This window comes from Phyllopteryx taeniolatus, chromosome 10 (genome assembly GCF_024500385.1).
Source record: "Phyllopteryx taeniolatus isolate TA_2022b chromosome 10, UOR_Ptae_1.2, whole genome shotgun sequence".
Lineage (NCBI taxonomy): Eukaryota > Metazoa > Chordata > Actinopteri > Syngnathiformes > Syngnathidae > Phyllopteryx > Phyllopteryx taeniolatus.
The window spans coordinates 21,528,970-21,554,075 of record NC_084511.1 but is presented as its reverse complement, the minus strand read 5'-3'; the positions used below and the strand labels follow the sequence as shown (position 1 = coordinate 21,554,075).

The 25,106-nt window shown below is 40.9% G+C and overlaps 1 protein-coding gene across 19 annotated transcripts in view; it reads right to left on the bottom strand.

Annotated features, from left to right (window-relative positions):
* The window catches only part of zgc:66433 (uncharacterized protein LOC321250 homolog), a 50,928-nt gene that overhangs the window by 5,510 nt on the left and 20,312 nt on the right, over positions 1-25,106 (bottom strand). For 6 of the 19 annotated variants that reach the window (XM_061786643.1, XM_061786637.1, XM_061786633.1 and 3 more), the window contains exons 2-13: positions 21,708-21,757; positions 20,260-20,342; positions 16,024-16,186; positions 14,761-14,887; positions 12,133-12,273; positions 11,977-12,036; positions 10,176-10,250; positions 6,934-7,092; positions 5,856-5,955; positions 5,557-5,773; positions 5,004-5,475; positions 1,974-3,306 (exon numbers count right to left, since the gene is read on the bottom strand). In XM_061786643.1, the coding sequence (XP_061642627.1) occupies positions 1,974-3,306; positions 5,004-5,475; positions 5,557-5,773; positions 5,856-5,955; positions 6,934-7,092; positions 10,176-10,250; positions 11,977-12,036; positions 12,133-12,273; positions 14,761-14,887; positions 16,024-16,186; positions 20,260-20,342; positions 21,708-21,757 (2,980 nt within the window). Of the gene's footprint in view, positions 1-1,973; positions 3,307-5,003; positions 5,476-5,556; positions 5,774-5,855; positions 5,956-6,933; positions 7,093-10,175; positions 10,251-11,976; positions 12,037-12,132; positions 12,274-14,760; positions 14,888-16,023; positions 16,187-20,259; positions 20,343-21,707; positions 21,758-22,595; positions 23,490-25,106 lie in introns of those variants that run through there. The other 13 variants (XM_061786645.1, XM_061786638.1, XM_061786634.1 and 10 more) reach the window with 6 other exon arrangements.

Here is a 25,106-nt window from a genome sequence, read left to right as displayed (position 1 = left end):
AGTACAAGAAAAATTTACTTTTAACAAGTTTTAGAAGATTAGACTCCTTTAAATGGGACATATTCTGGAAAACTTACATTTTTTTAATGCAGATATTATACAGGGTCTCTGGAGTGCCTGCCCACCCATCAATTGCAAAATGAAAACAACAAAATGACAAGTTGCTATAGTTTTTCTACAGCCAGCCCCTGTTACAACCACACTGTTACTATTTATCCTTTGTGTATTTTTACTGAGGAACGTCATAGACCATTTAAGGCACCTGGAAACCGCTATAAATTTTGAAATTGCATAGTATGTCTGCTGAGCGCTGCTGTGAATAGCGAAAGTCCGTGATTATTGACACCCCTGTAAAAGGTTTATAAGTGCCTATATATGGCACAAAATGGCAGCAAAGGACTTTTGTTTTTGTCTGTCAAAATGAAACTGGTCAACTATATCCTACAGTTCCTTGGCACCAAGATAGCAAAGCACTACTGTAGTCTAAATGAAACTTCTCAGTTCACTTCCACGTAGTTATTTGGAGTCACTCATGGTGTACATTCACCTGACTTCGGTGCAGGTACCGTGGGTTCAGTTCCCAGACAGTGATGGTGTGAATGTTAGCGTGAATACAGTGCTGTAAAAAAAAAAGTGCTGGTCCCCCTCTCAAATTCTTATATTTTTGCATGGTTTCCCCACTTCTTTGTTTAAGATCATCAAACAAATCTAAATATCAAACAAAGATAACCCAAGTAAACATAAAATGCTGTTTTTAAATGGTAATTTTTATTTATTAAAGAAAAAAAACATTCAAAGCTACCTGGCTGTGTGAAGAAGTAATGGACCCCTTTGTTAAATCATGAACTAACTGAGGCTGATCACATTTTTGGTCAAATGCTCACTGACCACATACAAGCTTGATTACCTCCAGACCTGATCGATCAAGAAATCATTTAAATAAAACCTGTCTGACAAAATGAAGTCAGCCAAAATGTTTCAAAGAGCTGCAACAAAATGCCACGATTCAAAGAAATACAAGAACAGACGAGAAATAAAGTAATTGATATCTATCAGTTTGGAAAGGGTTACAAAAGCCATTTGTAAAGCTTTAGGATTCCAGCGAACCACGGTGAGTCATTAGTCCAAACTTGAGTCCGATTGTGTTGCGCTCTGGCATGACCTTAAAAAGGCCATTCATGCTCGAAAACTGTCAGTTGTTGCTGAATTAAAACAATTGTGCAAGGAAGAGTGGGCCAAATTAATATATCTCCACAGAGATGAGAAACAACTAATTGCCAGTTACAGAAAATGCTTGATTTCAGTTGTTGCTGCAGAGGGTGGCTTAACCACTTATTAAGTTTAGGGGGTAATTACTTTTTCCACACAGGGCCAGGTAGCTTTGAACAGTTTTTTCCCCCTCCTTTTTAATAAAATCACCACTTAAAAATCTCTATTTTGCGTTTACTTGGGTTATTTTTGTCTGATAGATGATCTGAAACATTCAATAGTTCCCCACTTTAATGTTTAATATAAAAGAAAATAAGAATTGGTGGCGGCGGCCAATACATTTTCATGGCACTGTGTACTGACTGGCAACCAGTCCACGGTGTTGTCCGGATTTCACCCGAAGTCAGCTGGGATAGACTACAATTCCCCGCTACCCTGAACAGGGTTAGCTGTATAGAAAATGGATGGATGGATGGATGGATAGTTACTTGACACCAAAGTAATGCTTTTATGTATTTGTCCTGAGCCCATAAACAGAATAGGTAAGTTCTGTCTGCAAAAACGGAGGATAGCTTCCATAAAAAAAAAAAAATAAAAAAAAAAGAGATTAGCAATGGCTGAATTCATGAATGCCAAACTGCGAATATGTGGCTGTTCACTGAACATCCGTGAAGATGTCAGTCATGAAGGGAATACTGTGTATACATTTAAAGCACAGGAGACTTATTAAGTCTCCTCCTGCTTGTTCCATCATGTTTCCTCACCTTCTTTGGCTGCAACAGCTGAGGTTTGAGCTCTGAATGGCTCTTGGACCACAGTATTTGCAGGTTTGGCAGCAGTGCCTCCAGCCACTGTTGTTTTCACTAAGTTCTCCATCTGGGCATCCACCTGTGGGTCTTCCTTGGTGGTCGCCTCCACATCCCCATGTCCAGGCCCTGCGCTGGGGGTTGGCGCTGATGAAGAGGATGGGGTCTCTTTGTCTTCCCCACCAGAGAGAGATCTCTGCCAGGTGGGTGCGATGGTGAAGCAAACTTTGCTCTCATCGGGACCTTCGAGGGACTGGTTGGCGACTTCGTCCTCAGGTGAAGAAGGCATGGCTTCTTCTACAACAGCTGCTGTATCACAGATCTGGGTCACCTGCTCTTCTTGTATTTCTGTAACAGTGTCAGCGGCTTCTTCAACAGCATGTTGCTCTGTCGTTGAATTCGAAGAAGACACTTTGCAATCTTCATCGGTCGGAGACAGCTGAAAGGCAAAGGTTCTCGACTCGGAGTTTGGCGAGACAAGGTTCATGTGGACAGCGGTGGTTGCTGCGTTGGAGGTCTCAGTGGGGGTGTTGTTCTCAGCAGGAGGGATGGTCTCGGTGGGAGGGAGGGTCTCGGTGGGAATGGTGGTCTCTCTAGGAGTGACAGTCTCACAGGGAACCATGGTCTCTTGAGGAGTGATGGTCTCAATGGGAGTGTTAGTCCCACTGAGGGTGGTTGTTGTACTGAGAGCGAGGGCCTCGTTGTCTTGTGAAGGAGCGTGTGAAGACGAGGAAAAGGGTGATATTATTTGCTTTGCTTCTATTTCTTCTTTCATCTCCAGTACTTCTTCCCGCACCACATTTTCATCCTTGTCCAGGTCTGCTTCTTCCTGTGGTTCTGAATGTGGCTCTATGTGCTTTATGTCATCCTCGTCCTCCGCTCCACTCTCTCTCGCTTGCCTTTCACGGTCATTTTCGTTGGGAGACACTTGGCTGTCGGCTACCCCATCACATGGCTCTTGAGGTGTTTCACCATCACGTGTGCATTCTGCGTTCTTCATGGCATCAGCATGTTCTTTTTCCTCCGTCAATATGGATACATTACAAACTTCATGGCATATTTCATCAGGAAGCATGTCCCACTCTTCTTCTCCTGCCTCCTCTATCCAGTGTTGTTTTTCTTCTACCTCCTCTGCCACGCTCACCTCTTGACCTTCTCCCTCCGGTTCAAGATCTGTCCCCTTTTGTTCTTCCTCACTTGCCTCAGTTTCTTGCTCTTCCCAGTGGTGCTGTTGCTCTTCGGGTTTGACTTCTTGTGGTGCGTCGTACTCTCCTGTGTCCTCTAACTGGATCTGAAAGGGGAAACAAATTTGAATTGGATTGGCATGTAACAATATGTTTATTATTGTGGTTGAAGTTTGCAGTGATGTACAATAATTGGAAAAATCGTCTTATTTTTGTATAATTGCCGTATAATTTTTTTTAGCCATTTAAATCGTTAACAGCACTCTTTTCTGTGGTGTGTCTAATTTAAAGGACATTTTTGGGCCTTTTAAAGAATGTATTTCACATGTCTCTATTCTGTCGCTTTAAGTGTTAAAGATTTAAGTGCAATTTAATCAGGCAATTAGAATTCAGAAGGGAAGCAGTGTGAATCACACATGAAAACCATAGCAGGAAAGTAGGTAAGTCGTGACTGTTAAACTGCACGGCATCAATATTTGTCGCTAATATTTTCATATACTATTTTAGCAGCGTGAGGACTAAAAAAAACCCCTGTAAAATAGACAAAATTCAGTATGATGCAGTTTGCATTACAAACACAACAGTAAACATATATTGTTAAAGTAAATCCTTAATCGGAAAACAGCATTATTTTCTTTGTGAAGAATCTAAATACATACATTGTGTACAATTGCAATGTGAAGGTGTACCAAATGATGTATCTCTTGAGTGTTCAATTTCCCAAATTGGACAAACTTTGCACTTCCATGATGCACACTGTATTTTATCAATCATTTTGCCGACTGGTTAGAGCGTCAGCCTCACAGTTCTGAGGACCTGGGTTCAATCCCCGGCCCCGCCTGTGTGGAGTTTGCATGTTCTCCCCGTGCCTGCGTGGGTTTTCTCCAGGCACTCCGGTTTCCTCCCACATCCCAAAAACATGCATGAATTGGAGACTCTAAATTGCCCGTAGGCATGACTGTGAGTGTGAATGGTTGTTTGTTTGTATGTATGTGCCTTGGGATTGGCTGGCAACCACTTCAGGGTGTACCCCGCCTCCTGCCCGATGACAGCTGGGATAGGCTCCAGCACGCCCGCGACCCTAGTGAGGAGAAGCGGCTCAGAAAATGGATGGATGGATGGGTGTGAATGTGAGTGGAATGGTTGTTTGTTTGTATGTATGTGCCTTGGGATTGGCTGGAAACCAGTTCAGGGTGTACCCCGCCTCCTGCCCGATGATAGCTGGGATAGGCTCCAGCACGCCCGCAACCCTAGTGAGGAGAAGCGGCTCAGAGAATGGATGGATGGATGGATTTTGTATACTAAGGTGGAATAGCCTACAATGCAATCCGTTGTCATACTTCCCAATCCAATCAATACCAATCTAAACATCCATCCATCTGAGCCGCTTCTCCTCACAAGGGTCACGGGAGTGCTGGAGCCTATCCCAGCTATCATCGGGCAGGAGGCGGGGTACACCCTGAACTGGTTTCCAGCCAATCGCAGGGCACATACAAACAAACAACCATCCGCACTCACATTCACACCTACGGGCAATTTAGAGACTTCAATTAACCTACCATGCACGTTTTTGGGATGTGGGAAGAAACCGGAGTGCCCGGAGAAAACCCACGCAGGCACGGGGAGAACATGCAAACTCCACACAGGCGGGGCCGGGGATTGAACCCCGGTCCTCAGAACTGTGAGGCAGACGCTCTAACCAGTCGGTCATCGTGCCACCCAAATCTAAACAAATATGAGATAATGCTTTCTTTCCTGTGAATACATGTATCGGTGACATGTTAATGATTAAAAATATACATACACAACATTGACTGAATCTTTCTACGACAAGTTCCTCCTCTTCCACCTCCTCTTCCTCTTCTTTTTCATCATCATCTTCACTTTCCTCCTTTTCATCAACATGTAGAGAAGGATTGCTCAAAGTGGCTAGCTCCTCCTCCTCTTCTTCTTCCTCGCTGGACTGATCCAACAGGAGAGCATCACAAGGAGCAACTTGATGAAATGCAGGCTCATTTTTCACCTCTTGTTCATCTTCTGTCTCCTTTTTTTCTTCCTTTATCTCCAGGACAAGATCCTCAGAGTCCACACATGGAGAGCAAGAAGGTAGCGGTTTCTTTAGGGAGCTTAGCACTTCCTGTAAGAAGTCTCCCGCCACACCGTCCCCGAGTCCATCTTCTTCTCCCAGATCTGGTCCATCCATGTTCTCCTCTTTTTCTTTCACAAGTGAGTGATCCAGGAAGTCTATGTGGCCAGCAGGAGGCTCTAGTGTTGCTCTGAAAGCCAACATTTTGTTTTATTAGTAGGAGAAACCACAATAATACATTTAAAAAAATAAGGAAATTATGTTTAATCACCCGGGACTGTCCAGAGAGGAGCTTCTGGTACTGAGTTCGGGGGAGGGTGGAGGTTGCGTGTCAGCAGCTACCATCTCTGATTGACAGAGATGAGCGAGTGACAAATCCTCCTCTGCTTCCGACTCCTCTCCCTCTGCTCCCTGCAAGAAGAGCTGCTCGTTCTCGTGACATTCGTCCTCCTCTTCCAACTGTTGTTTCGGCTCATCTCCATTTGGATCTGGAGCAACAGGCAGAAACAGATGAAAGAGACAATAGAGGTAGATTTTAGCGAGAAGGGAGAGAAAAATAAAAGCACTAACCTCTTATCTTTTCTTCGTCTTGCGCCTCTAAACATTCTGGGAAGGGGATGCTCAACGATTCATCTATCCCATTGTGTTCCTCTGATTTAATCTCAATCCTCTGCATGGACCAGACACAAAGTGGCGTTAACATCATCAGTATACACAGTGAAATTATTGGTCCGGAGAGTAAGGAAACAAGCAAGATGCAAGTCAAAACTAGCAACATTCCTGTACACGGCTCATTCTTGGAGCACATCAAATAGAGTGCTGGTTTTCAAACAATGTGGCCCACGGAAAAAATCTGTTTGACACCCCTACACTGATTTTATAAGATGTGTATATTACACATACAAATACAAGAGTAAAAAAACAACAACCCATCATAATTCATTTTCTCCAAGCTCATGTGCAAAGGGCTTGATTGCCCTTTTCAATAGCCTTTAACTTGTATTTTGATTCGTAGGCATTAGTGTGCTTGAGCCAAGCAGAACTGAATACCAAACCGAATGATTCAATGTGCGCGGATTTGATTTTTAAAACAATAATTAACACTTGGAGCTCATTGAAAAATTAATGAATCACTTTAGTGAGTTAAGGGAAAATAAAAATGGAGGAGCTTTGAGGATCAGGCAGTTGTGCAAATAAAATGCATCTTTAAATTGCTGGGGTTAAAATTACAGTTAATAATCCAGACATCATCGTATACTTTTATTAAACATTTTTATTTTGTATTTTCTGTGATTTTAGATCGACTCCCATCAGCTCTATCTGTGCCTTTTTCCCCAGCCTTGTCTTTCTCACAGTTTGGATGCCAGATAAATTGGTCCACTATAAAACCCAAGTTAAATGACAGAAAAAAAAGAGCTTTTGTGAAAAAGATACCCCAAACCTGGGGTTAGGAACCAAAATGGGTCACAGTAAGTTTTTATTGGATAGCTGATTGTCACAGTAAAAATGCTCTAAGCTATTTTATTGATCTTCAAGCAAGGCAGGCACGCATCATTTTCAGCTTGTTGATGAGTTCACAGTTTGGCTCCCTGGCAGGAAGCACATTTCACTAGTACGAGAGATATACACAACATATTTGTGCTCTTACATTGGCGGGTTTCCTCCTGTTGCAGGCCTTATGTCTCAGGCCCAGCTTGTGTTTGGCAGCAGAGTTATCCAGACAGCCAAAGGGGCTGGCAGGCTGACTGAAATCCCCCGGAACTGTCACCAGGGGACTCACTGCTCTGCTGGAGGCAGCACATGACAACTGGGAAGAGAACAGGAAAAGTACTTCAATCTTTCACTTCATTTACAGTATTTACTCATCCATCTTCTATTAGTACCTGTCCTCATAAGGGTCATAAAGGTCATGGGTGAGTCTTCAATAAATCCAACATTTATGTTTTGTGAATGTGGAAGGAAGTTCCCAGAGAAAACCCAGGCAAGCACGGGGCGAACATACAAAATTCACACAGAAAGGTCCAAGCCTAGATTTGAACCTGGGAGCTCTTGAACATAATCCAGACATGCTAACTACAAGGCACAACACTCTGCCTTTATTTCTTAAAAATTATTCATTCATTGGCACGTTGGACGACTGGTTAGCACATCTGCCTCACAATTCTGAGGACTGGGGTTCAAATCCAGGCCCCGCCTATGTGGGGTTTGCATGTCCTCCCCGTGCCTGCGTGGGGTTTCTCTGGGCAGACTCTAAATTGCCCGTAGGTGTGAATGTGAGTGTGAATGGTTGTTTGTTTATATGTGCCCTGCGATTGGCTGGCGACCAGTTCAGGGTGTACCCCGCCTCCTGCCCGAAGGTAGCTGGGATTGGCTCCAGCACGCCCGCGACCCTAGTGAGGATAAGCGGTGAAGAAAATGGATGGATGTATTCATTCATTAGGCACTGTGAATAAAGGGTCCATATTTCAGTGCTATGCTATTTACAGAAACCTATAGATGTTGTTCACATAAAAAAAAAAAATCTTAACCAATATCTTGGAAAAATGAAATTTAAATACCAACTGTAACCACAATGTTGTCTGCCATTGTTTGAGATTAGTTCCAGACAGTGTAGCTCACATCACACGAGTCACTGACATGTTGTGGCTTTGCAAAGGAAACTTCCCACCATTAAATGATGGTTGGTTGGTGTTGAAAAGTTAAGATTCTTACTTGAATGATGAAGCCTGCAGATAGGAAACCAAAATGGAAATAGAGCATGACTGTGTGTGAGTGTGCCCAGCTGTATAAATATTAGCTGTGCTTTATACGCAGCACTAACACTTGTGGTGTTGATTACAGATGCTGTGCTCTGCTCCACCAAGAGAAGATTTCGGACTTGGACAACTTCCAAGAAAAATAAACTAAAAATAAAACTTTCAACCAAAAAAAATCTTCAAAAGTCAAAAGTGCGTATTATACATAAGTACAGTAAAATTTCCAAAATTCATTCATAGTAAAATAAGGTATCAGAGTAGATAGACTAGTTTTAAATCTTGTGATTTATAAGTTTACATCGTATTAAAGTTCACATTTAAAATGTTATAATTCATCTACTCTTATATTGTGTGTAAATAATGAGGCTGTGACGCACACCAGTCTTTAGTTTTTATACTGTGGCTTGACAGAAGTATTTCCCACAATTTTCGATTACCATTCACATTATTACAACTATTTATGGTATTAGGGGAATAATTGACATAAAACAGCATTTTAACAATTATGCAACGGCGCTAAGCACGCTGGGAAATCTTCTGATAGCGAGCCACCATGTTTTAATGATGGCGTCACTGTGGCGGCTGGCTGTCAGAGGATCTCCCAGCGTGCCTAGTGCCGCTGTGTAGCTCTTAAAATGCTGTTTTAAGTCAGTTAGTCCGCTAATCCCATAAATAGTGGTAATAATGTGAATGTTAATCTATTTTATGTGTGGTTACTCCCCCTCCACATCTTTATTTTTGTCTTAACAATTATTATTATTATTATTTTTTATTATCTTGCACCAGGAGTTAACATGTTATCTGGGCACATGACCTCTCTAGCTTTCAGTACATTATGCAAGCTGGCTGTCATGACAATGGTAACGCGAGAGGTGGAAAATACTTCCGCAAACCCACAGTGTTAAAACTAAACACTAGGGTGCGCCACAATAATACTGTATATACATTACTAAAGAGCAAGTAAACCTTACTATTAATTATAATAATGATCCGACCTAATTTGATCATATTAGGAGGGGATCACCACTAACATTTTTGCATATAAATATATCAATGGATAGAAAGTCATGGGTGCACATTATACGTAGGAAGAAGCCTTTTCCTGATTTTTGGAGTCAATTTTGGTGTTGAGCATTACACTCGAGAGCGTATTATACATTCTGGTATGACGCTAGGTCCTGACCGACTTTTAGTGACTAAGGACATACACTACACAATTTGTGTCGCGCTTGAGCTCACTTGACACTTAGTCCAGTTTATCTAGTGTGAGTGCTCTACAGAACTGGACAGTATACAGTATCGTTAAGTTCGGTAGACAGCGTCTCCTCTGGCAGAAGAGGTGAGCCAGGTTCTTGAACGTTTGGTGAAGAACACGCACAGAAGAGGGGGCGGATAGCCTGCACAAGTCTGAAATGGTTCACCAAATTCATGTGTGTAAAAGGAGCATTTATAGTTATTTTCTAGCCTTTTGTGCACGTTTTTTGCTAACCATTTGGGGTTGTTTTCGGCAACAACAAAAAAACGCCCACACTTGCTAAAACAGCTTAAAGTGCATATCATTAAATATACATACGTCTGCTGAATGCACTTTGAGTGCACATTAAAGGCAGTAAAGTTGACTTGTTATTTTTAAGACACTTGTCAACCATGTTGAATGTGGATCTTTACTATGCCATAGATCTAAAAATAAACTTGTTTAGCCCATTAGGCTTGTTTAAGTGCTAAACAACGATCATCACACAAGGTCAAGAGATTGGCAAATGAAGTATAAAGAGTGTGCTTCAAGGCAAAAGAGATTTTTTTTTAAGGGTCTGATCATGTCGGAGAGATCAAGCTGAAGAGAGAAGGAGGTCAAACAACATGAAGGGGGCTTTTAGAGTAACCACAAGTAATTAAACTGAATCATGAGATTTTTTTTTCCCATCCTAGTCACAAGGGCAATATGTCAATAATACAAAGCTCTGCTGCTCAGCCTCAAGCGTCCTCCTGGTTTTCATAAATCACAACGAATCCTATGCCGCTGTCTTGGATGGATTTCCTGGCCTACATTTAAATACCTGACTTCCTTCTGCAAAGAATTAACTTTCTTTTCTAGAAAACGTTGCATTTAACTGGATCAAACTAGTGACTTAACTCTGCTTAGAACCATGTCAAACACTGGTGGAGGGTTGATGACCAAGGCATGTTGAGCAAGCCACCTTGCAGCTCTCTGTATACAGAAGAATCAAATGTGAGCCTGTTTGAGAAAGAGCGCCAGCAAATCTACAATAGAATGGTGCAAAAAGAAATAAGCTGAAGTTGCAATGGCCAAGTCAAGTGTCTACACCTCAAACCAATTTAAAAGCTGTGGCAGGACTTTTAAGAAAACTGTACATAAGTAAATGCTTATAAACATCAATGAACTGATGTAATTTTGTAAAGAAGCGCAGGCCAACATTTCCCCAAAACAATGCGATGGACTGAAAACATCATACAGAATATGAAAACGTCCAGTTTTCGCTCTTAATGGAGGTTTTAATATTTACCTAATTCCTTCCTGGTGTGGTTCCATGTTGTGATAGTAAATTGTCCATTGCCCCACATAAGTGTAAACTGGCTTTTAAGAGCACATTGTCTTCAACAGGGGGTTTCGTTTCTACGGCCGTGAGGTACCCTGAATTTATATGTAAACCAGAACAGGCCCCAATCCTATGCTAGCCCAGTCGTAAATTCATTCTCACAGTAAATCTATCTTTTCAAAACACTACTAGGTCATACATAAAGCAATCAAATGAAAAACAGTACGTCCCGTGGTAACGGAACGTGCCCTCTTGTTCTGCGTGATGATGTTATCATTCGCAGCTGTATAAAAAGTAGTTTATCAAACAATGCTCATAACCTTGAAACTCAGTGGCGGGCAGTGCATTTTAGACTTAACTTAAGTGACCTAATCCACCTCTTCATATGGCCACGATCTCATCACAATTTTCCAAAATAATAATATGAAAATACAAATTTAACTGTGCGTAGCGTTACAGAGAGAGCGAGGCATTTCACGTATTTGGGATGAATACCAGTATTGCAAAAGCGAGAAACGCAATTAACCGTTTTATCTTCCCATACATCACCTCCAAACAACTCTAAACCTCTACACGAACAACATCATTTGAAACTGTTCACAATCAAGATTTACCTAATAACATGACAAAAACATTAAAACTTTAAAATACATCGTACTCACGTTGATTATTATTATTATTACGCTCATACTGATTATTTATAGATCACAAAATCCATCCTTCTTTCTTTGCTTCTCAGAGCTAGTTAGTTAACTGTCTAGTCTGAGCTCGCTAGTTGTCCCACCATCAAAATGCTCAGTTTTTTTTGAAAAGTTTGCCTTGAAAAATAATTTTTAATAATGTCCGACACAAGTTGGTTTTGTCTTCCGTCACCCGTTGTGCGAATTAGACTCGACGAACAAGCTCTGATCAACCAATCAGAGGATGGAAAAACGCAGACGCCATTCTAGGCCTGCGAGAAGGCCTTGTTTGATGAATATGAAAGACAATTGGTTATAAAAAACAAAAAAAAAAAAAAAAAAAAAAAGGTAGTGTGTATGTGTCATGGGCCAGCATTGCCGATTCTGAAGGCCCTGGCCAGGTTACATTGACATGGCAACACATAGTAGTTGAAATATGATTAAGCAAAAACAAATCTAACATACAGCACTGGGCTGGGCAGACGAGACATGCTATAAAATTAAGATAACAGACTATAGGACATAAATTCATCTAAGTTGTAGATGTAGATCAGTGCTTCTGATAGCAGCCCTGACTGCACACCACTGTTGATACTGCATACGTTGGAACTGTCATAAACCAAGAAACACACGTGTAAAAGACGTGTAAAAGTTTAAGAATCCAAGGTTGAGTGTCTGTGCCTGTCTCTACGCTTACCTGGTCTTCATCACTGTCTACTCCCTCCAGGCTGATGGAGCTGTTCCTCTGAGTCTGATTCTGAAAGACACAGGTGGAGAGAAAAGAAGTTATGCATTTGTGAGTCTAAACGGCGATTAGCTGGACCCTGAGGTGGGACACCCGTGTGCATGTTACCATAGCTACATGTGGTGACGTGTACTCAGGGGGGCTGCAGGGTAGACCGTCGTCCTCCGACGTGGTGCCGGCATCTTCTGCCCTCTTCACGCACATCAGCGATGGAGGAGAGCCCAGTCTGATGGCCTGCTTCAGCTGGAGCTGCAATTCCACGTACACAACATGCTATATTTGGTTTTTAAATCCCAGTGTCTACTTTTTAAAAGTACAAAACTATAAAATTGTGTGTATATATATATACATGCATGCAAGAGGACGGTAAAGGGACAGCAGTCTCGTTAGGTTATAAAGTACCTGAAAGTGATACTTCAGTAAAAGTATCTTAGCGGCAGAAAATAACTTTGGAAGACGTTTGTCACCTTGTAGAGCCTCATTATGTTGGGATCTGTGAGCTGAAGTGCCGGAATGCGGCAGCCATTTTGCATTCACACAACAGCAGACAGCAAAATAAATAATAATAAATAGGTTCTTTCCTTCTCCAACAAAATCTAGTAGAAATTTGGTTATGCACAGTTTGTGTATTATGTCTGCTACTTTTCTGGACAAACTGTAAACTTCCCTCTGGAGGTCATTTTGATTCAATTAGAATTGTCAGAGAGGTATTAAGTTAACAATACCATTATTATTGTTACTGTGCTGCAGTGGAGTACAATTTATAGCCTATCTTACAAAGAGCTGATTCATATATTTATGAATATGATGTCCCTATCCAACAACACAAATAGATACCTCTCAGAGGGGTGCAATTTTATTTATGCACCACTGCAAACTACAACCTTAATAACTGAACTATTGTTAAAGGAATGAAAACATAACCATGACCCTAGTGAGGAAAAGAGTTAACAGAAAATGGATTGATGGATTATCAAGACATTGTCGCATTGGAGTCAAACAGATTGTTTTTTTTTGTTGCTAGTTTCCCTAATTATGGGACTAATAAAGGTTATCTTTGTAAATGCAGTGTGTTTGTATTGGATCCCACTAGCTTATGCTGGCGTTTCAACAGTTCTCAATTTGGCTCCAGATTTTTTCAGGTTTTGCTTGAGTACATGCAGTGGAATGATATCGTATCGCTTTCTTTATCAATTTAAACATTGTAAGAGGTAACAAACGACTGTTGGAGAGTGCCTTGCTATGTTTGTAGGACAGTTTCATTGGTGTAGAGTATGATTAACAGACAATGATGAGCTCATACAGTCACTACAGAGGGGTAAGTGTTTAATTTTGGAAGTGTGCGTGTGTGTGCGTGTGCGTGCATGCGTCTGTTTGCCGGTATCACAGAAACTAAAACTAGCATTACTTTATCTGCTACATGTTTCTCTGCTGTAGTCAGTCAGTGATTCGTTATCAAGGTGTAAAACAAATACTGCAATGTTTTTTTTTTAAATCACTTAAACTGCTTTAGGGATATAAATAATAACATGCATATGGTGTCACAGTCTTTGCATTGAAATAACCTATCTGTACAAATTCTATCCCAGAATTAAGTAAAAGTAAATGCAAACATTTGTTCAGCGAATATCTAACATACTCTTGTTAACGAAGCCTGAAGCTAGGGAAGCATTGTCACGCTGTGTTTATAGACACATGGATTCTGATGAAAATTGTGTATATTTTCCATTCCTTTATCATACAGGATTTAGATCCGGGCACATGAATATTTATGTGGTTATGCCATTAGAGAAAAGAGGAAAACTATAAACACAAGTGCACGATACAACAATAATTAATCCAAAATAATAATTAAAAAAAATATTGAGTAGATACAAGTTTTGGGATACATCATGAACCCAAGTACTTTTCGAAACACAAACATAAAAATAAAAGTTTGACCTCCTGGTTAATGTGGTGGGATGGAGGAAACAAGGCCACTATGTGGGTGGCAAAATGTGCAATCTTTATGCAGCTTGCGTGTTACATAATATGTTTACACTGCATTTGGCTCCTCATGTATCAAAGCGACCACCCAATGCAGAGTTAAGTTCAAGAATTCCCCCTCCCCTTTCATATTGAACTATTTTACACATTAACTGATGATGTTAAATTGCATTGACTTTTCTGCAAAAAATACTTTGTGATGGACACTATGTGAAACAGGAGAACATTGTCAAATTCCTTGAAGAGGTTTCTTTGTGTTGACAGTTCAGAGGAGCGGTTTAACTGGGGGTCAGTCTGTATTCGTCTGACGTCTTCCTTCTGTTGCCATTTGTTGTGAGACACATTGTTCTGTTGGTATGCTCTCTTTAGCATCCTTAAAATCTGTTTGGACACTTTAGTTTAAGGTCTGACCGCCTGGAATTTACAGTAGAATAAGCATATCAAGATGCTAGCACACTACAAACACACACAGTATATAAGTGACGTTTAGTGGTTTGTCATTTTGTTACATTCCAATCCCTGAGGTATAATCATGATAACATGAATGGGCTCCCCCCACCCTTAAACGTATGCCTACAATTGTTTTTTTATGACTGGAAAAGCCTGAATATCAGACCTTCTTGGTGAAGGAATTGCCTTTTTGAGCTAAACATTGTTTATGGCTGCTTGGCGCATCATTGGCTCAGTTAGTCACTGGTTAAACCCCCACCCCCCCAAAAAAATCCCTCAAAGTGACGCGTGCAAGTATACCTGAAGAAATTTCACTTTCCCATGAATGCTATCCTGAGAAGCCCCCAGAGCCTCGTTGGCCTCCGACGAGTCCGAGACAAAGACAGAGTCGTGTGACAAGGCCTTACTCCCCAGGCTAATCTTTGACCTTTGGAAACAGGAAGTGGGGAGAAAATAAAAAAAAGTCTCACCAAACAAGACAAACAGTTTTTCCCACACACACTGTCAATCTCACCAGTGAAAATGAATTGGACCCACAGCAGGAAGTGGCAGTAACTCTGTTTTTTTAAATTTTTTAAACAAAGGAAATAAGGACTGTTCCGAGGAAGAGATGCTCCACTACTTAAAACAAAAACAGGAAAAAGCAGTCCTCCATTGAGATGAGACAGGACGATCAGGAGATGGACACTGTCACCCAACAGATGTTTAGTCAAGCAATACGTAGGAAAATAACACTTCACTTGACAGTGACAAACACTGTGTTGACTACTTTTGTAAGTTCTCCCTCACAAACATAAAACATGTACCTGTGAGTATAGATTTAGATCATTTATATAAATGGAACAGTTCTAAAACAATTCCAGCTCAATTTAGTTGTAGAATATTAATGTCCACGGGTTAATATTTGAAATGTCTTATTTTATTATTGAAGAAACATTGTAGTTTTTCAGCACGTGTAATACGAAATTAGCACATAAACTAGAAATCTGTCTGAATGTGCGTGGGATCTTAACCCATGCTACCTTAAAAACCATCTTGTATGGAATACTAATCGATAGATGTCCATTCATAACTTATTTTTGCAAGGTTTGTAACCTCATCTTGCAAAAATGCATTTCTAGGATTGTATAACAAGAGTAAACATTTGTTTTTGTTAAGAACTGTAAATGAGGTCCACTGCTCCTTGCACGCAGAGAAATAAGCCTTATTAATATCCTTTGGGCGAGAGGCGGGGCACACCCTATGGATTTAGAGTCTTGAATTAACTGAAAATATCTCTTTTGGAAAAGTGGGAGGACGCCAGAGTACCCAGAGAAAACTCACGGAAGCACTGACGGAGCATGCGAACGCCAGAGAGTAGGGCCAGAGCAAAGATTCAAACCCCAAACTGTGAGACGGACATGCTAACCACTATCTCACCGTGCTGGCCTCCTTGTCAACATTCTGAGTAAACTTAAGGAATATATTTATCATCTGAATATAAACCAGAACTGTATTACTATTTGACTGTCATGATGACACTTTCAGCAAAGTCATACTGTATGAGCATGAACATGACCTTACCCTCTCTCTTTCTCCGAGCGCCTGAGAGTATTGTTTTCGGATGTTTTACTGATACTGTCACTCGACTGGCTGCCTTTAAGCTCTGCGTGATCTCCCGATGGCTCCTTTTTCTTCTTCCTTGCAAAGAAGTTTTTGAAAGTCTGGAACTTGGACTTCTTCTTTCCTGAGGGGACACATGCGAGCAAGTTTGAAATACACTTGCAGATTTGTGCTCCCCTGTTAGTCGTCTACTGACTCATTCAGAAAAAAATACCACAATGGTTATCTAATGAGATAATTACACACTCAACATCTTTATACACTTGCAACATATGAAGTACAGTTCCCGCAATTTACCTGTTGGCTTGAATAACCCAGGTAGGCACCTGAGGAGAAACCACATGTGCATCCTGGTCCACACAGAGAAGCACATAAAAACAACACACACACTTGTAAAGGTTTTCCCCAAGTGACTGCAGCCCCATTAGCACTGCGGTGGAAAACTCAGCAACTCTTTTATACCTCGTTAAACAGCCACAAAGTTCTTTCAGTCAGCAAGGCACTTATGTGGAGGGCGGAAAGGGTTAAGTGTAAGGTTATGAGATTTCACGACATAATGAGAGAATTGGCAATTTCAGGGTTGTGCCCTGAGTTAATGTAATGAAAATTAAAAAAAATTTAAATTTTTTTTTAACTATACCAATAGCTATTTTTAAAATGATTTTATTTAATGAATTGTATTTACTATCAATTAATTTCAATTATTGATAGCGTAATTCTAACTGTTTCACATTATAAATACCAGTAGTTGTTGGCTCCAGGTGCAGTTTTAGATTTGATCATGGAAATTATATTTAATAGCCTAATTAGAAGTGTAACCAACATGAAAACCACAGAGAGCAAAAAGAACCAAGACACCAACTTTGGCAATAGCCCAATTGAACAATTTGGACTGTCATGATGAAGAAAGAAACAACTAATAAAGACAGGTCCAACAAGTGGACCAACGATATCAGCAGCAGATTAAGACCTACACATTTTGTGAGCTGTAAAGAAAGACCTTAAAATAAAGTACAAGTCTCTGGAATTTTGGGTTTTATGGACTGATGACACAAAGATTAACCTTCAACAAAGTCATGGAAAATTGGGAGAATGAAAGGATCTGATCCCAAACATACAAGCTCATCTGTGAAACACAGTCACGGTTTGGGCTTGAGCGGCCTCTTCTGGGACGGGCCCATTAATCTTCAACCCTGTAAAGCATGCATTTTACTTGCGAAAGAGCAAACTGCCGAGTGTCTCTATGGCGATGCACGAATCGGTGGTGACTCGAATTGGCATTTGAGTCCGCTGAAAAAATAGAAAATGGCAAATCTGAATTTTCAGATTTGAATCCTCATGAATCAAAGAATAACATACTATTTATTTTATTCTTACAAGAGCCACAATGCTGCCATGCTGTATTTACATACAAATATAAATATATATATATATATATATATATTTCATGATTTTTATCTTTGTTTACTGGCCAACGCCATTTGAACTTACTGTCCATAGTTTCTGCGAATGTACGCAGATGTAAAACTCTTCTGAGATCTCTGCATAAAGTTTGTTTAAAACATTATTTTAAAAAAGATCTCAGCGGAAGGAGGCGTCTATTCGCCTAACCCCGAGGAGTTGTACGGATATTCATGGCAACGCCATAACCGCAGCCGAAAAAGAAGCCATCGCCGAGTTAGAGAAAGTTGATCCACCACAGCGTGTCAGATAGCCAGCCTGCTAACTAGCCCTGGTTAGGTAGTCAATTAGCTAGCTAGAAAGGAAGCAGCTGGTCCAAGGCAAAGGGGGTTAACGGCACAGACAGGTGCAAAATCAACCCGGGTTTTTACCTATGGCCAAGATACAGCGAGGGATCCTGGTTAAAGTAAGACTTTTTCACCTAAAAAGAAGAACTTTTCGGGAGGGAGATGCGGCAAGATGGATTTTTCATTTGTTGGACTATTCTAGTAATGATTCGATTCTGATTCGGAAGTCATTCATGACTGTCAATACAAATAGCGACTGGGGATTTAGAGGGCCAGTCTGAGCCCTAGGTGTCACCATCCAAACAAACAAGGGGAAAAGGCTGTGTTTAAAGCCTGGAAAAGCATCCATCCCAAAGGTAAAACGCAAAAGCGCCGATGGGTCGTAGGCTCGATCGCAACTAAATATTAAGACTTATTTAGTTCAGTCTAATTCAAGTCTATCTATTCCCCGAATTTGTCTCACTTAAAAAGGTGATGTGTCATTAAAAACCAAGTTGTGTTCTAACTTGTGTAACAGATGCAGATGTAGACACCTGGAACTGTTGATCCCATCTCTCATATTCATCTTTTGATGTGAACCCCAAATATCTTCAGACTACAGCTACAGCAAAAAATGCATGAATTGGCCTACCTCTTCCATTTTTTTCTCCTCACTTTGGTGAGGCGTTAGGGGGGAGAGAGAAGTGGAGTATAGGACAAAGACAGCCTACATGCCTGCCGAGTCTGGTACATTACATAGTTTGTCATAGTTAATTGCAACTAAAAAGGCCCTTAGAGACACCAGAGCTCAAAGTTCTTTTTCAGTAGGCTGGAAACCCGCAAGTCAAGAGGATATTTAAAATTAATTCAGAAAGTCGAATACTGATATTTAAATCCATTTGAATTCCAACCACTATTTAGATGATTTAGAGTATTATGCTGGGGTTATAAAATATTTTACATGAATCACATTTTACTTGTGTGAGTCATATAGCAGAGATCCTTGAGCATTCCTTCAAGCCTTAATCAAAGTAAATTACAGCTGAAAATATGTTCGGAATCTGAGGACAGGAGGTGCACATTTGGCCTGAGAATGCCTCATTTAGTATTTGACACAGTTTATATAATATTAATTTAGTGAGCTGCCTTGATGTCACACATGGAGGACTTTATTTTTCCCACTCATTGTTTTATATTTAGGAATGTTGGCAACTAATTCTCATTTCCTTTGTCTGACAACACAAAGTGAACAGCTTTAGCTTTACTTGAAGAGCTTCCAGCCTGCTCTTCATGAGGCTTCAGAGGCCTTTCTGCAATACAAACATAAGAGTCAGGTGAAAACACAATTGGGTACTTATATTGTGCTATTTCAGGTACAGAGGGGACTGCTACTGTAATACAATGGAAGGTCAGATTGACTAACTGTAGGGAAAAAAACGTGATATTTTACCCAATTACAGTTGTTGCTTCACTATCATTACTTGCACACATAACAGTACATGTTATCATTTAGTATAATGGGAACTGACCAATAGCACATGCAGTGGGAAAACGGTGACCTTTTCGAGAGGAGGAAAAAGAAAGATGGTAAAGCACATCAACAGTAATGTTGCATCAGCATTTGTTAGGAGTGAAACTATGAGTTCTGAGAGCTGTTGACCTCATGCCTTTTAAGCACCTGGAAGGACAAAACGTAATGAACAAGCAGCCGGAGAAAACACTATCATGGATTTACGAGTTCTAAATAAACACTCGTTTCTTAAAAACAAAATTGAATCCACAGCAGTTTCCCAATGGGAGATAAGTCATCTGTTTAGAGACATCACTGGAACCAAGCTGAACACAACAGCACTTTGAATGTGAGGAGTACACAACACGCTGCTTCCTTGTTACAATCATATCATCAGCGTGTGATATCTGTGTAACAACAGTGTGATTTGCTTGGGCATGTGAGATAATCTTAGCTTTCTCCGCTTCTTCATTTCCTGGTGGCAGCAGCAGTGAGGCCATTGGCATATCTGCAACGGCCTCATAATCTCTGGTGTGTGTGTGTGTGTGTGTGTCACTGCCAAAAGGTTCCTTTCCAAGACACTGGCACAACAATTTATGTACACATTACACCCTTCTGCAAATATCTCTCTATCTTTTTGGGTAGTCTTGAGTGCAACCTCCAAATTTAAAAGTTGTGAAATTCAAATTATTTTCTAATCACATTAAATTCTGGGGGGAAATACACCTTAAAAGTAAGAAAATATATATCTAAAATTTTTTTTTATTTTAAATTGCATATGACTTCCACAAATCTTGACTTTGCATATTTTGTGAGACTTCAGTTCAGTACTAACAACAACCATTTATGGGACAAAAAGAGCTACGATTTTGTCTTTTGTAAAATAAAATATACAGCATAACCATTAAAACAGGAGTCAGATATAACTTATAGTACGTTGTGTTCAGTGACTATATATACCTGAGCAGTCTTCCGCGACCTCAGCAGGCTCCTGATTGGCCATCGCATCTGGAGGTCCTGATGCCATGGCGGCAGGGTCACTGCTGGAAAAGAGACAATGACATCAATGAGCATGATGAGCCTTCACGACTACTGCAGTGATTTATTGAGTCAACGTGACTATTTTAATAAATGTGTATTTCATGCCATGGGGACTAACATTAATATGTATTATAAATATATTTGACTCTCCTGGGGCTGTATGAATTCTATTCGATCTTCATTCATTATTCCTCATATACTGTAGCAGTCTATGCACTTGCAAGGGCATCGGACTCATATGATTACAATGTGATTCAAGTGTAACTCTGTTGTGGCGGTGACTAAACTATTCTCAGTTACGACAAGGAGCTTCTATTTTTACTACAATCCAAGAACCTCAAACAAACTGCACAATCAAGTTCAAATGATTGCTCAGAGGCATCGGAGCTAAATTTAACATCGCCTCCCGCTGAAGCCCATGTAGCTCAACATGAAAATGGGAAAATATGTGCTGCAGTTTCTTTTTTAACAATCAATCATCTAAATACAGAAGGTTTTAAGCCAAGTGAGAGTACTGCTGCAAAGATGTTGCACTGGTATCTCACGGAAAGACTATTTGGACGCTGGACCATTACTGTTATAGTTTTTAGTTTATTGACATCAGAGAGAAATTGTCATGTCAGGATAATGTTGTTGTTTTTTTACCATTTTCTCGATTAGTTTGTTTCCCAGGTACTTGATATTTTATCATTTTACGAAGGCCCAAGAACACTTAGACCCCAAGTGGTGCTCACAAACCTTCCCTTTTGCCCTGGATGAAATTTTTACTGCAGTCCACTGTTTGTCACCTTTCACGACAGACACATCACTAGTGCATTTCCATGATGATAAAAAAATGTAAACATTTTCTCCTTTGTTTGGAAACGTTTCATACACTGATGACAACATTGTCAGAGCGATTTTGGAAAATTTTCAATGTCATTTACACCTGCCACTTCAAAAAAACATTTTCAGCGTTTTGGGGGAAATGACATCTCATGTTTTGAAAAACATCTTTTAAAACCATTTCTACAAAATGTGTTTTCAGGCTCCAAAACACCATTTTCTTGTACAGGAATGGCTAAATCTGCACTTTTGACCTGTTTTCAGTTTAAAACGATGTTGCATTAAAAGCCCAATTGCTCCCCCCCACCACACACACACACACCTATACACAGCGTTAGGGTAATTGGCTTTCGCTTTGGCCACTAGTATCAGTTATCCGCCAACATTCTGCAAACAATACCACTTTGTGTGTGTTGTGCAGAAAAGCCGATTCGAATTTTGCACACCAAATGTCTTTAGTACCGTCAGATAAGAAATCCACAAGGTTTTAAAGCCTTATTTTCTGTGGAAATGTCAGGGAGCTGGGGATCTAAATGACTGACCTTCGCCCATTTCCAAAGCTGGCTCCCCATGGAGACATCCTCCGCTTCATCTATGAGAAAGATTTGGGACGATGAGGAAGGACGATAGAAGAGAAAAACAAGAACAGAACGGATGAGGTCATTCATGAAAAGCAAAGGGACTGACAGAAAATGATCTTATGAGAAAACAGTGGGAACAAATATGGGAGAAAGCGTGCAAGAGGAGAGGGGGGGGGGGTCAAAGATTTGGTTGTGGGAAAGAGCAACATGAGGAGAAAGAAAAGCCAGTTAGATAAACGGATGATCAGGATAAGGAGAAGGAAAACAGACTTACAGTAAACAGAGAGAGGCCTTCCTACATCAATCACCAGTGTATTTTTTTAACCAAACATGGAAAAAAGACCACTGTAGCCCCTTACTAACTGAAACTTAAACAAACATACAAACCTTTTATAGCCTTTTTACTGGATTCCGAGGCGTAACAGACGGAATGGACTCGGTGTATATGAGTGTGAAGTTTAAAGGTCCCCAATGTCATCAAAATCTTTTTTTTTTTTTTTCCACTGCTTTATACATAACATGAGTCTGTGACATGGTTTAAGTTTGACATTTAAGGTATGGTATTTATGTAGAACATACAGAGTGCCGAATGTACTTTTTCAAAGAGGCCACTGTCACAAAAACAATTAAAAAAAACAAAAAACTAAAAAACATAAAAACATCCATTCATACATGCTCTTTGTTGTATGCAGCAGTTATAGAAAAAGACAAGGTCTGGAGTCTCCCTTCACCAGTAGATCATAGATGTTGTGATCACAGCGTACATGACGTCACTCCTGTTCGCCGAAAGCCAAGTTCAAAGTAAACAAGCAAATGTAGCGGCCGTTGGGGAGCAACACGCGTACATACACATACAGAAAGAATGTCTCCACTCTCCAGTTCCATCTAGCTTCGCATCGCTCCTCAACTCGTCCGCGCCACTTTGCCGACGCTCTTCGCTGAGCTCAGCCCATCCGCCATCCATCCAGTCGTAGGGCACCATCGTCCAGTCCACCAGCTCCGCTATTTTCGCGGCTGGTGCAAGAGTGCTGCCTGAACAACAAGAGGCGACAGTCGGACAACGCCGGCATTCCCCTCATCAGAAACGGGGCTGCTGCAAGCCCGTTGCCGAGAGGGCGCAACCAACAAAACGTGGTTGGTACTCACCCACTCAAATCAGCTGAATGGCAACAATGTCAAGCCAAACAAATAGTCCATAAAGTATACATATGTTGTGTTTTACAACAATACTTACTGTAACTACAGTATAGTTACAGGGTTATAGAAAGAGAATGAAACGATTTCATGAGGCATTGCTTCAGTTCTCAAGCATCGGCACGGAATGAGCCAATGACCATTTGAAAGCGGTGTTTTCCAAGTTTCTAAGTAAGACCAATGAGAAACCTGCAGAGGTTTAAATAACTTATATAACACGTACAGTATATCAGACACGCTTGGAATCCTGGCTGACTAGGTACTAGAAATATTAGTGCCTCAAAATACCAGGTAATACCCGCTTTTGTGGGTATTTTTGCTGGATGTCAGTTGGGATAGGCTCCAGCTCCCCGCAAACCTGAACAGGATTAACGGTAGCTATGGATGGATGGATGGATCATCTAGAACAAACAATTTCCCTGACTATGTACATATATGGCGGCACGATGGCCGACTGGTTAGAGCGTCAGCCTCACAGTTCTGAGGTGCGGGGTTCAATCCCCGTCCCCGCCTGTGTGGAGTTTGCATGTTCTCCCCGTGCCTGCGTGGGTTTTCTCCGGGCACTCCGGTTTCCTCCCACATCCCAAAAACATGCATTAATTGGAGACTCTAAATTGCCTGTAGGCATGACTGTGAGTGCGAATGGTTGTTTGTTTCTATGTGCTGGCAACCAGTTCAGGGTGTACCCCGCCTCCTGCCCGATGACAGCTGGGATAGGCTCCAGCACGCCCGCGACCCTAGCGAGGAGAAGCGGCTCAGAAAATGGATGGATGGATGTACATACATGCTTTTTAACGCTAAAAAAGATACCATGAGGGGAGTCAATGGGAGAAAACATTGAAATAAGAGTAGACAGCAAGTCAAAGGCCCGAGCAAGAGGCCTTGCGTGGGTGGGCAGAAAGGAAGGGAGGACAGAGGGGGCATGAACTGAAGGTCATCTGGGGTCAAGCATACAGGATGTGAAGCTGAGATGGACACAGGAAGGGCTGAGCTTCTGCAACAGAACACTTGGGAGCCTTTGTTGGCGTCATGGCGCTCAGGGGTTGGGTGGTTGTAGCTTGTTAATACTAATGTACCACCCCAAACTGGACAGGAGGAAACAAAAAGGTGTTGAGTTGACCAGTAGGCCGGAACTTTCAATTGACTGCACATCAGCACTACTACAGTTTATTGAAGCGCTGTACGTCTGTGCTAATGACAGACACATGACTTGGCTGTTAATTTTAGGCTAACGTACTTGGATGGGTTCGGTGTGGAAGAACAGAGACCAGATCTCACATGTCCGATATCAGTGACCTCACACAAACGTCCTTCTGGATGAATGGACAAAATTCCCACAGAGATTACAATATATATAAAGTCTTACCAAAGAGTGGAAGGTGTTTTACCTAAAAACAAATTCATACAAAACACAAATTATTGTCCACCAGGGAGAGTAGAAGGATCTCCCTTGTAATACTGTAAATGAATAGGGACAAAATATTAATACTCTGTTGTATTGTACCCAATTGTACAGTAGTGGCAACCAGCAGTGAAACAAAAATATACCGGTAGTTTAACACACACGAAAGGGTGCCAACTTTCTTGTAAATATGTTTGAATCCTTTATTATCGTGTTGAAACATTTCACAAGAAACAGCCCCATCTTTAGTTTATGTTCACATACAAAAACAAGTTGCATCATCCTGGAGGTCAGAACATGTTGCCTTTGTGCAAAGCTATAAAATTGCCAAGCTATTCAGGCCTTAACTGCTTCATTTTGCCAGGCATATTCAGGATTTTGACTGTCCTCTTTTTTTTTTTTTTTTTTAAATGATGACTGTCTAATAACTTAAAAATAAATTCAATGTTCTCTTAAAACCACGACAGTGTCAACGGGCTATTATAGAGCTGGAACACAACAGCTCTTGTCTCCATGCAAGTGGAAATGTGTGTGTTTGTGCCAGAAACCTTACATAACAATGGATTAGCAGTTAGCACATAAACGCCTGCCTTTATTAGGCAGACGAAATAACATCAGTTGCACATGTAAACAAAGTATAAAGTTTTGCCTGAAAACAGAGGACCAAATGAGCCAATAAAAATGTCAGCTGAGGTTTGACACCTTCAGATGACTGGAGAACAGAAGGATGTGGGCAGACAAACAGCCAAATGGGTCTAGATTGT